Genomic DNA, 12454 nt, shown 5'->3' with positions numbered 1-12454 from the left:
AATATCATAAAGCAGTGTTTAAGTAAATGTAGCAATATATCACTTCTATGTGAGGATAGGATCATTACAAAATAAGCAAAATGAATGATGTGCTTTTCCACACCTTCAAAACGGTTAACTACATTTCAAGGTGAACTACACCTCAAAGCATCACTGGACTACAGTATAAACACTCAGTACACCCAAAAAAAAAAAAGACTAAATCAGATTCTTTCTCCCACACATGTCCCAAGACACAATCCATGCAGATTATCCTTTAAACTCACTTCATGTTTTTCAGGAAGAAGTTTCAGAAGCTGCTTCAATACTTCCACATCAAATTTGGAGCGATCGCCATTCCGAATCATGGCAACAAATTCTTCATTGGAGCTGGGACAACAAAAGGACATTTTTAAACCACTGCCTCAATCTGTATATTAGACAATATTCTGAAACAGAAGAAAAAATGACTTACCACTTGAATTGCTTCAAAAATATATTTAGATTTAGGTTCTTTTTGGCATCAATAAACGTAATCTGTTGATAAAACAAAGACCAAAAGGTAAAACACCTGTATTCCCTTGCTGGGAAACCCACCCATTGAAAGAATTCTGTCTTAGTAGCAGGTAATGAATAGTTGGACTGAAGAGTATGAGGCCTCTGTCATCCTTCCTGACCACAAAAAAAATCACATCAATGAAAACTGGTCAAACAGGTGTTCTGTATAATTCAATTCCAGATACACCTGCCCTCAACACACACAATCTCAATTTTAATTTAGTGATTCTTGTCCACTGGTCTAATTGCTTCTGTTTACATGGCCTTTGCCTTTATAGTTCATTGTATTTGCATTTAATATTAATTTCACAATTTAGTGCAGGTACCTTTACAAACAGGCTTCTGCAAAAAGGACAACACCCTGAGTGCAATTACTCTTACTGACCACTAGAGGCCATGATTGTTCAGCTTTGGTACCATTCCCACCACAAAATATCTATAAAAATAAACATGATGAGGTCATTGTGGCTCTGTGACAAAACTCCCACTATGTTTGATTTAGAGATTGACAATGCAAAAAGTCCATCATTAAAAATGCATTTTGAAGTGAACACTAACGCATTACAATTTAAAACTAAAATGTGCTCATGTAAAACTAATTTGAAAGCAAAGCGACACAAAAAGGGGTTTCCACTGTCGTATAATATGCATATTTGTTTCAGATTTGCCATATTCCATCAAAATCCATACACAAGCCTTTTTTTATCTCTTACAGGTATTTCTTGTAGCAGTACTCTAAAAGCGTGAGGTGAACAGAGTAGGCCAGATTGAGAACCCTCTACTGCTCACCTCTTTGGGTTCCTTCTTGACTGGTGTGGTGGCTTCCTTGCCTTTGGGCTGGGCCACAGGCAGGCAGAAGAGCTGCTCAATGCTGGAGTAGTCAGGCTCCAAGGGGCTGCTTTGCTGCTGCACTGAAGACCAAAGGGAATGGCTATCTGTATACAGACGGAGACAGGACATGGATGCTCTCTTTAATAAAACAGAGCAACACTGATTTCATCATATAACGGTGCATGAGCCAAATCAATGAGAAGTAAAAGCATGGCATGTAAAATCTTATATTCACTGCTTTCAAAACAGCAATGAGTAAAAGTTTTCTAAAACCGTGTACTGTACAACTATGATTTGACATTTAAATGAATTTAATTGAACTAATTTATACAAGAAATTGAATAAATTAGAGGATCTTACATTCCTTAAGGACTTGGGTTACCCATCCCTCACCTATTCCTTATTGACACAATATATCAGGTATCATACACACTAAGAATACCATCACTGAACAAAGCGACCATGACAGACATCTAACAGGGAAGTTGGGCCTGAGAAACAGAATAAATTACAGGAAATCATCATATTGGGGAGAAGTATGATCAAGTCTACTTCCAGTCATTTTGGTGACTTTATGTGCATTTTTTTTACATTTGGGTTAGTGCAAGTTCTCCTACCTGTGAGCACTTGGGAAGGAAGCTTCTGCCAGTTGAGTTTCTTCATTCTGAGGGTGGGGTAACATTTGGACCTGTAAGAAGCTGGAACGGAAAAACCGAGGGAGTGGGAGGTCTGAGCCACGACAACATCGCCCATTCCTGGACATGGAGGTGGAGGAGGGGGCATGGCCCCACCCATGCCTGGCAGAGGAGGTGGAGGAGGGGGCATGGCCCCACCCATGCCTGGCAGAGGAGGTGGAGGAGGGGGCATGGCCCCACCCATGCCTGGCAGAGGAGGTGGAGGAGGGGGCATGGCCCCACCCATGCCTGGCAGAGGAGGTGGAGGTGGGGGCATGGCCCCACCCATGCCTGGCAGAGGAGGTGGAGGTGGGGGCATGGCCCCACCCATGCCTGGCTGAGGAGGTGGAGGTGGGGGCATGGCCCCACCCATGCCTGGCAGAGGAGGTGGAGGAGGGGGAGGTGGAGGAGGAGGTGGCACAACCCCAGGCACAGGTGTTGAAGGAGAAGGTATTGGACTCCCCGTATCGGGTAGAGGGGGTGAAGGCGTTGTTCTCCCACTCTGACAGGAAGCTGGCACAGTCACAGAAACAGGGCAGTGGATGGATCTCTCATGTCCAAAACCTGTAAATTCAGTCTGCACCCCCGTGTCCACCTTCTTTGATGAACTTCCATTAGTGGCAGTTTCCCAGCAGGATCTTCTTTTGGAGATTACCAGACGTTTCATAATGGTTTCAACCGAGTCGTCACGAACTGAAAAACAAAAAACTTGGAAGTAGAAAGTTTTGCTCAAATTCCATTCTTCCAGAGTGCAAGTTGGCAAGGGTGGGGAGATGACTCACCGTCTTCGGCCAGCAGTATAGCTCTGTTGGTGAGGATATCTAGTGCTTGCCAGATGTTGCAGTTTGCAGGCCCTAGATGCAAAAGACCCTGGAGAATTGACAGCAGCTGGACAGAAACAGGAGTACTGCTCACCTGAAACACAACGGAGAGAAATGATCTACCCTTCATCCAGGCCTGCAAGAGTCATTATGCAATTTATACTGATAAAATCACCAAATGCATAAATTACAAAATAAAGTCCCAATATATTTTCAATACCAAAACATTACATAATATTTGTTATAACCACCCTCTACATGATCAGAACCATGTCAGTATCATCACATAGACCGGAACAGCCTCTAAACAGACTACTGTCGAATGCTCCACCTCTTCCAGTGTACCTGGTGAAGACAGCAGTTAACTCCTGTTGATGGCTATGTTGAATTTGTCCCACAGATATCAGATTTGGGCCTTGGGTCAGAAATAACCGGGCCCCAGCAAGAACTCAATACTGTTATCAAACTTGGCAAGGCTGCAAACCAAAAACACTCTGGTCTTGTTGGAACCATGACACTTCTCAATTGGAGAAGAATGCAACAATGCAAAAACTGATGGCTCAATGACTTTGTTAGACCTTTTATGGCTATAATATTTCTTTTGTTTTATGAAATCAGCCTTTAATATTCTGTTTATCATGTTCTAAATAATAAATCTTATTATTTCATGTTATTACTTTCTACTACGATATTAAGCCTTTCTTTTTCTATTCTTTTTCTAGATTGTGATCATAACCTATACTTCCGTGAATAATAGAGAACATCAGGTTCCGGTCATGAAAAAATGAGATACACCGAGTGGGCAGTGAAATCTCCCAGCTCACACAACAGGACTTAAAGAATCTTGGGGAACATATGATGTAACACAAAGTAGATTGAGACTTTGCTGGCTCTGGTTTTAGGGGAGCAATATAAAACAGAAACAAAAAAGGAAAGGTGTTGAGGTATAACGGCAAAACAGAAAAAAAGCGGTATTGGAATACAGCAGGAAAATGATAAATATAGAAAAAATAAAGAGGAATGAAAAATAATAAATAAAGTAACTGAACAATTCTGTTTTGTTGCTCAGGATAATATCAATATATTTCCCATGTTACGATCACAAAAGTCACCACATGATTATATTTGTTGAATGATTCATTACAAATACGAATTACACCGCATATAGCTTTCAGCTTCACTGATGACAAACTGTTCAGGTAGTCATCCTGGACTGCTGTCTCCTCTACAGCCTTAGACCACTAAAAATGATTCACATTGGCAAGAAATGAAAAACATGAAAAGCATCCAGATGGGCAGATTAGTAGCCAGTCTTGTGTTTTTCATATATCTGCTACTATTCGTGCAATTCAAAATGACCATACAATACCTTACAATGGATTTCTTACCCTTGAACTCCCACTCTGTATTATGTGTTCTAGGATTCTAAAGTTTTATTAGGGAAATTAAGAGGCAGGATTTTTTAAAAATATTCTTGTAGTGTACGGTATTTCCACTGACACTGGCAAGCTGATTATACAACCTCCAATGTGTAATGACTCACCTGAATGTATTCACAGGGTTTTAGAGGTGGAATCACTAATCATAACAGGCTTTCAGCAAAGACATACAGTACACATGGTCATTGCACACAGTTGACACGCACTGTAGTCCCTTAACCTTTGTATAACAAATACTGCACATGCAACATGCTATAAATGCTAACCTTATTAAAGAGTGTGGTAAAAACCTCTTGATAGTTGCTCATATCGATGCCTCCATAGATCCTCAACAGTTCTTCCTCATCCTCAGACATTATTTCCTCAAATGTTTCACATTGGATAATCAGGTCTACATCCTCCTTCTCCCTGTTGGTAAGAATTAAGAAATTGCATCATCAAAGCAGATACAGCTCTCAAAACCTGGAGGAATGAAAATGAAGAGTTCCTGAACAAACAAAAATATTTGCCTACATGTAGTTTTTAGTTCAATGTATACATCATGCTGTATGCTGAAATCTTTAATTTGAGAGCCATTTGAGTTATTCCTGTATCAGTCACTTTGAAAAATCTCAGAGTACATTATGGATACACAAATGTCAAATCTCACTATCCATTGTCGTAAGACATTTATTCCCAGTAAGGGCTCAGTAACCCAGACCCAGAAAACATGTGGTTCAAAACAGGGCTACATCAATCTGGACAGGAAATGCACCGACAATGACAAGATAAACTAAACAGTCTAGCCTGCATGCCTTTGGAAGGAAACTGGAGCAGCAGGAGACTCACATGGCCTCACATGGACTTGAGGAGAACATGTCAACTCCATATAGAAAGTACCACAATCTGGAAAGCAACTCAGGATCCAAGAGCTGTGAAGCTAACTGCTATGTGACCACTGGGCCTCCACACACAATCATTTGGAAGATTATCATGATTCTGGATAACCTGCACAATAAAATCTAAATTTAAATAATCTGGGAATAGAAGTATCATTGGGACCAGTTTCACATTCATATTATTAACTAGGGGATAAACTATCATATATTATTCTATGATTTACTACAGCTGGAAAACATTGATTACGGACTATGTTACATTTGAAATCATGCGGATATCATGCTGTGGGGTTTATAAGGATCTCTTAAAAAGGGGGAGGGGCGGTTAAATATTGTTCATTTCTTCAGCAGGCAATTATTAATGTGGGTAATTGCCTTAGAGTCCGATAATCGCTATTGTGCACGACTGCCGATTTCGTTATCTCGCTTTGTTTATTTGATGAAAATCTTTAAACCCAGAACATACGTAATCAAAAGTACAATTGTACAGCAACAAATGTAAAGATATAGACCAGAATGTATTAAGATTACGCAAACCATATACGCTGCAAACTGGACACAGCAAATGAACCATGGGTGCTTTTCAGCTTCATGCAATCATTGTCTGTCAGTAGACATTACAGGTGTAACAAAGTATCTGTATCATCGATCAACATAAACATACTGCACACTTACCTTAAATTCGGCAGTATATCCAACAAGTGTAGCCCTAAAACAAGGAAAGAAGAATACACATGATCACTGGATTGTCCTTTTAAGGAAGACGTTTACTTTCTGTATTTTTATTTTTATTTTTAACTTTTGTTAAACACTTGACTTTAAGGTATGATTCATTGCCTTTCGTTTACGAACATGGAAGTTAGAAAACATGTATTGTTTGAGCCACAGGACTAAAGACCAACCTAATTGCTTTCACGTGTATACTATTTAGAATTCAATCAACAAGATTAAAAGAAGTATATACATATTATCATGCACTAAGAATAATTTATATACTAAAATTATCACATAATATGCTCGTATTTACGAATATTTGTAAGAAGCATTCGTGTGTTTCTTGTTCACAAGAGTAATGTTTTCGTATTCGTAGTACTGAGAATTAAAAGTTAGCTGTTGCATTCGGCGGGGCTTCGTTCTCTCTAGGCATGTAGATGATATAGATGAAGTCTTATTTTTTTTGTAAAATTGGTATTATTCACGATAAAATGTTTAGTTTTAAAGCATATTAAAAAATATTATATTTAAACCTTGTACAGCCTTTTAAATTAATCTTTATTATAAATATAAAACGTAGACCGCAGCAGTATGTTTCTGCCGAACCATATTACACATATCAAGGTAGTCTTAGTCACAGCGGGTTATGCATTTGGTCCTTTTAATTCAACGCTAAAACTAAAAACAGGAGGCAGCTATAAGCACGATGTGACGGGAAAGCATTGTTATGGATAACATCAGTAGGATCAGTAGTGCTTGTTAAAGCTTGCGCTGCTGCGGGGTTCACCATTAACATTAACCCATTTTATTTTAATGGGTAGATGTTGTAGTAAATTGTACAAATCTCCCAAAGAATGGGATAAAGTCCTGATAAATCATTTTCAGGCATGACACACCTGTAACAAAGGAACCAGGTACAGTGTTAGAAACGGACAGATTGTTGTCTCTTTAATTGCCTTCTTGTTTAGGGGATAAAAAAACTTATGCTGAGAGGCCATTAATGGATTTAAACACTAGCAACCTTAATATGGTACCTCAGGTTCATGGCAGTAAAACAGTAAAAGGATTATGATGACCCAGAATGAGGTTAATGAGTGATACTGGCATTAATATACAGTACCACCTGAAAAATTAAAATTGATTTCTATTGTCTTTCCTTAAGAATGACTTGTTTCACAGTTAAACAGCAGCAAAAAAAGAAAGTCCAGTACATCTGAAAAGGTGCAAATCTACAGATACCGATTCATGCATTTACCTACCTTATGTCTTTGCCTAGATTTCTGGCTGCCCTGATTATACAAAGTGGTTGTGTGACACAATTCAGTAATGTGTTCACCTACTTTTCCACTGTGCTTCTCGAGTTTGGAAAATCCAGGATGGAGGTGTGAGATTTTGTAGAATTGAAAAGGCTTTATAGTACTTCAGACTAAAGTACTATACTAAATACTAAATAAGTATTTCTAAAATTATTAAAATCAAAGAATCCCCTTCTAAGCAGCTGGAGATGGGAAAAGGAAAGGCATGGGTTTGCTCATGTCTTTCTTGACTGATGTTTTGTTTGGTATTTTCATTACTGTGATTATGTATTATAAACTAAATTTTTTTAAAAAAGACTACTGTGAGTCTATTTTGCCATTTAAAGTTTTGTCTATCACAGTGTAGGCTGACACTAGTGACCGAAAGGTATATTCAAGTTTTTAAGCTGTAGAAATGTGATTTTCACACGACTAAGAGTCTTGGATGCAAAACACTAGTTTGTTATGGATTTGGCTTTCCTTGGTTATACCTCCCAAAGTGCCTGCAGTTCCTTTTAATTTTAGTTCAAAAGCTTTAATTGTTGCAGATATTGAATTTAAAAAGGTGCATATTCAATTCTATTAAGCCTAGAAACACAGCTAGGGCAGTTCTGATCTCTTCAGAAGGAAATGCGTACAAAAATACATCTTTGGCACAAAGACAAAATAAGTGCTGGCCTCGAATGTACAAAAATAAATATCAACCACACAATCATAAGTTTGATGTGGCTGGACTGGTGAACTGGTCAGAATGACATCTCCCATTAACTACATTCAGGCCCTAACTGGTTTTAAGGGATCAGCAGCCCAGAGCATTGAGCATAACACAACCTGTGAGAAACTACAATGTCAGTGTGTGAGTGGGCCAACTTCAAGGAACTGCAGAGTGTTTCAGATTCATTCAAACATAAAAATAATTTTCTGGATTGTATTTCTGATTGATTAGTAAGAGAGTAGTAAGGCACCTATGAATTCCTTTCTGATTTTGTCCCTAAGATGCAGGTCCTCAACTCCCAGAATGAGTGCATTGATGAAGCTCAAAAGGGTGCACATGTAAGGCACATTGTCTGTGGTCTGTAGCTCATTCATGATGACACTGAACCGGTACACCTGGGTCTTTACAATCTGTTGGGGAAATAAAAATAAATGCAAGTTAACATTCAGATCTGCACAACAAAAATGATTCATTTTAAGGACATCCACCAACTTTTCAGAGGTGTTTGCCCACTTTTTTTATGATAACATAACAAACATTGCAAACCAATTTTTTGCCTCTGCTATATTCAAAAGTCTTCTGCCCTTGAACAAAATGAGCTTAATTTATTCCAAAAATACTTTAATTAAAGCATGTGTAGCTCAGAAAATGCAAACAAAGATTTTGTGTGTTACCTTCAATATAGATTGGAAAAAGGCTTTAAATTACTTAGGATGTAATCAAAAATTATTTTTTCAAGGCTGCATAAATCGCTCTTAAAGCTGTTTATTCCCAATAAGAATCACAGCCAGCTAGCGCCTTGAACGTAATTATATACAGTACAGCAAAATCATGTACACAGGGCAGGCAGTGCTGGTGTTATGTACAGTAGCTGAAGTTTGGTTATATTGTGCTGATTTAAATACATGCTAAATAAAAGCCACAAAGAAAACATTTTCTTTTTACATTGAATTTGATTTCTGATTAACTATTTTTTTTTCATAAAATAAAGGATATACATATTTCTTTTTGAAAAAAAGAGAAACATGTTCTAAAGCAGATGTAAAAATCTGGATTGTTAAAATACAAATAACCTGGTGACTCAAAATAGGCACTAGTTTATGCATTGTAATTTTTGCTCCATTGCAACACATCAGGTCCAACAGATACCATATTACAGTATATGCTTGCATCCATAGTTCTAACATTTCAGGCAGTGCCTTTGTACTCTGCAAGAGCATGACCCTACACATTTATGCAAGTTACTTGCCTTATAATGTTCCAGAGCATCGAAGGCCAAGTTGTAGCCTTCAGTGGAATATACGCAGAGAGCAGCGAACAGCTCAAACACCTGCTTCTTCACCATAGTATTTGAAGTGTCCAGAGCTGAAATCAATAATATTTACTATTTCTCAATCTGTTGGATTAGTGACATACAAACCCATTACCCCTCCTCTCAAGGAAAATAAGGCCATTAAGACTTCTTTACATTTTTCCCCACCACAGAAAATATGCTTTGTTTTAATTATTTGAAGCAGATACATTAAAACAAACGTGCAATGCTCATTTTCCATCCATTATTACAGAAAATAAACTGCCCTGTGACAAATGTAAAGATTCTTTGCTTTTTTAAAACCCTGACAAGTTTGTTTTCGCACTAAAAGCATTTCAAAAGCCCTGCAGTATAACACTTTGTTCAAAAAGTTACCTAAATGACTCCAAATTATCCCGAAACACTTAAAGTAAGTTTTAAAGATTTTTAAATGTTTCTGCTGTGAATTGGTTTCAAATTTCCAGTATTTTATTTTTTTGTACCCTGCTGCTGAAATAGGGAATACACTTAGCCTTTTGGTACCATTTACTGATAAGTACATCAATTACCACTAAGTTTTGGCAAAACATATTTTTGTTTTGGTTTTAAGTACAATAAATAAGAGATTTTAGCATGTAAAAAGTCTGTTTTCAAGCTTCTGATTTTTGATTGACATGTGCACAAGTCAGCTGAAATTGCAAAATTGGGCCGATTTGTTTTTGAGGAAATAACAAAAACAACACTTTTCCTGCATTTCAAATACATCCTAAAGCACAGCAAATGCATTACAAAATGTCTAGATGTTGCTCAAATCCTAACCCTAGCTCGGGCATTTAGAGAGCATAGTACTTGTATTCAGAATACTAAAGCAGTAATAAACTCATGACAAGCTGACATACTGTAAAAATAAAGCAGTAACAATGGGTGTCTGATTGAAAGCTTTGATAAATTTCAGTGAATAGTCTCATCTTTCAGTCCAGAAATCCTGTTTTTATTAACTCTTCCATAACAATAACTGACTTATTGGACCTTTAGTAAATTTTCACAGCTACAAAAACAAGGCTGTTTGTTTTAAACCTTGTAAACTACAGTACATTTAATACTCAACAGGAATTCTCAATTCTCACATCTCCTGACAGGAATATGTTAATTATAACAAAACTGGTTTAAACCCTTTATTTAGCAATTTATGCAAATCATGCAATCAACAGGTAGATTTTTTTCCTAAACTGGTAGTGTCAATCATGGATGATATCTTACTGTTGAAACATACTGATCTATAAAGCAGGTTTATTGTGAGACAAAACAGTCCTATATTCGATCCAAAAGGGCAGTACCACTAAATAAAGTACCAAGGTCTTTCTTCACAATACAGCTAATTGCACCAAATTATAAATCTGTGCTCAACAACGTCAAAGAAAGACATACAGTATTTTGGAAGGTTCTGTCAATTTCTGAAATTTCAGAAAATGTTTATGGGAAAAACTGATTGAAAATATGTTTCTATAAATATGTCTGATCCTACTGTAATCTGTGATTGGTCTTTATGTCTTCAGTGTCATTGGAATAATTGCTGTAAACATTACAATAGGCTCTTGTTATTGTTTTGTAGGGACACATTGTGAATAACAATTCTTTCTTTCACTGCAATTGAACTTGTTTTTTTTTTATTTTCACAGCGCAATTATTGCAGTTGATAGATACCTTCCTGACCTGTTGCAATAGAAGACAAATTAGACCAGAATAGCAGATTATTCTTCACTTGTTATTGAGAATGCAATACTGATATTAAAATATTAAACATTTGTTCTTATTATAAAATGCAGCATACATGTCTGACCATACTGTATGTGACATTTAACTTAATATGCAGGACCAATAAAAACTACCATTGATAAGAAAGCAGTGTGAAATCTTGACTTGGGTTCAGACTAAACCAGAACTTTGATCCCTGTGGCACTTGTAAATTATAAGCTCAGTATTTGACAGTGAGTATCATACTCTTTGGTAGAATCAAGAAGCAAACACTAAGCAGCCACCAAGAACTGAGTTTGCAATTTACAGCTGGTGGGCTAGTCAAAGTTGCAAACACTTAAGAAGAAATCCAAGGTGGCAATTGTGAAACGTAACCATGTTTTCACATAACCTTTATGCGCTATTAGCAAGCGATTCAAGAACTAATGGAAAGCTCAGGCTGGAAGAGAACTGGAAGGTGGAGGCAGCCCAACAGTCTGCAAGACTGGAGCCTACCTTGCGACAGCTTGCGGATGTAGCCCTCGTTCTCCACAATGAAGGTGATGCCGTAGGAGGAGTTCATGATGGCACGCACACAGTTGACGCAGGTGAGCTGCAGCAGGGCGTCCGAGATTCGGGAGCAGCCGCGGCCGGACAGCCGGTCCAGGGCCTCCAGAAGCAGATCCAGGCCGCTGAGCTCCAGGAACTGCAGCATCCAGGCCCGGTCGCTGCCCTCCAGCCGGCGCTTTAGCCCCGAGTAGTTCACCACCGTGGGCACCTGCAGCAGGCGGATGCACAGCTCCGGATCTGCATTCTCGAGGTTGGCCTCTGCTTGGGTGTCGGGGTCTGGGGAGGTGTTCAGTTTGCTCTTGAGAGCGACCCATTTTGTCTGGGCCCCACCCGTCTTCACTGACATGCTGCTGTTCAATGCTACCAGTCCTGTAAGGATGAAGGGTTCAAGTTTTTACTTCATGTTGACAGAATTTTTTTAATGCAGAGGAAAAGGTTTTTTAAAATCTACCGAATAACACACAAAGCATGAAAGTAGACAACACAGGCAAAACACAAAACAGTAGTTTGCACTTGGGTATCAGAGGGCTCTGATGCAAATATTCATGCAAAGAATGACATTTTACCAAAGTTGTGGATGTATCGAGATAAAATACTCCTTAAATATCATATGACGGTATAACAGGTTATGGGAAAGAGGATGGTTCATTATTCTGGTAACATGTTCACATGCACATTATTTTCTTTGTTTGCCAGATGCAGGTGGTTTTATATAGCATACACAGCTATATATGGTACATCATTATAAACCTGTATTTTGAATTGTTTTCATTTTAGCTTTCAATCCCAGGTGCAGTTCTGAACAGTGGCCAATGCTATGTTAATAAGTGCAGCTGCCTGAACTGAAACCGGTTCACAAGACACAGTTCAGACTTTTACCATAGAGAGCCCCTACAAAGCAGTAATGTAGCAGGCATACTTTTTCACATAAACACAGAGGCACACTGTACCTGAA

General features: G+C 38.2%; 1 protein-coding gene across 3 annotated transcripts in view; it reads right to left on the bottom strand.

Annotated features, from left to right (window-relative positions):
• Positions 1–12454, bottom strand: part of inf2 (inverted formin 2) — a 46881-nt gene that overhangs the window by 18478 nt on the left and 15949 nt on the right. For all 3 annotated transcript variants that reach the window (XM_088648477.1, XM_088648476.1, XM_088648474.1), the window contains exons 2-11: positions 11446–11868; positions 9154–9269; positions 8155–8314; positions 5856–5889; positions 4569–4710; positions 2825–2957; positions 1986–2735; positions 1327–1472; positions 455–516; positions 267–369 (exon numbers count right to left, since the gene is read on the bottom strand). In XM_088648477.1, coding sequence (XP_088504603.1) covers positions 267–369; positions 455–516; positions 1327–1472; positions 1986–2735; positions 2825–2957; positions 4569–4710; positions 5856–5889; positions 8155–8314; positions 9154–9269; positions 11446–11845 — 2046 coding nt within the window. In that variant the 5' untranslated portion in view covers positions 11846–11868. The remainder of the gene's footprint in view (positions 1–266; positions 370–454; positions 517–1326; positions 1473–1985; positions 2736–2824; positions 2958–4568; positions 4711–5855; positions 5890–8154; positions 8315–9153; positions 9270–11445; positions 11869–12454) is intronic.

The sequence above is a fragment of the Lepisosteus platostomus genome, chromosome 10 (assembly GCF_059453375.1).
Source record: "Lepisosteus platostomus isolate fLepPlt1 chromosome 10, fLepPlt1.hap1, whole genome shotgun sequence".
Taxonomy (NCBI): Eukaryota; Metazoa; Chordata; class Actinopteri; order Semionotiformes; family Lepisosteidae; genus Lepisosteus; species Lepisosteus platostomus.
Note: the sequence above shows the minus strand (reverse complement) of the source record. Positions and strands in the feature narration are given on the sequence as shown.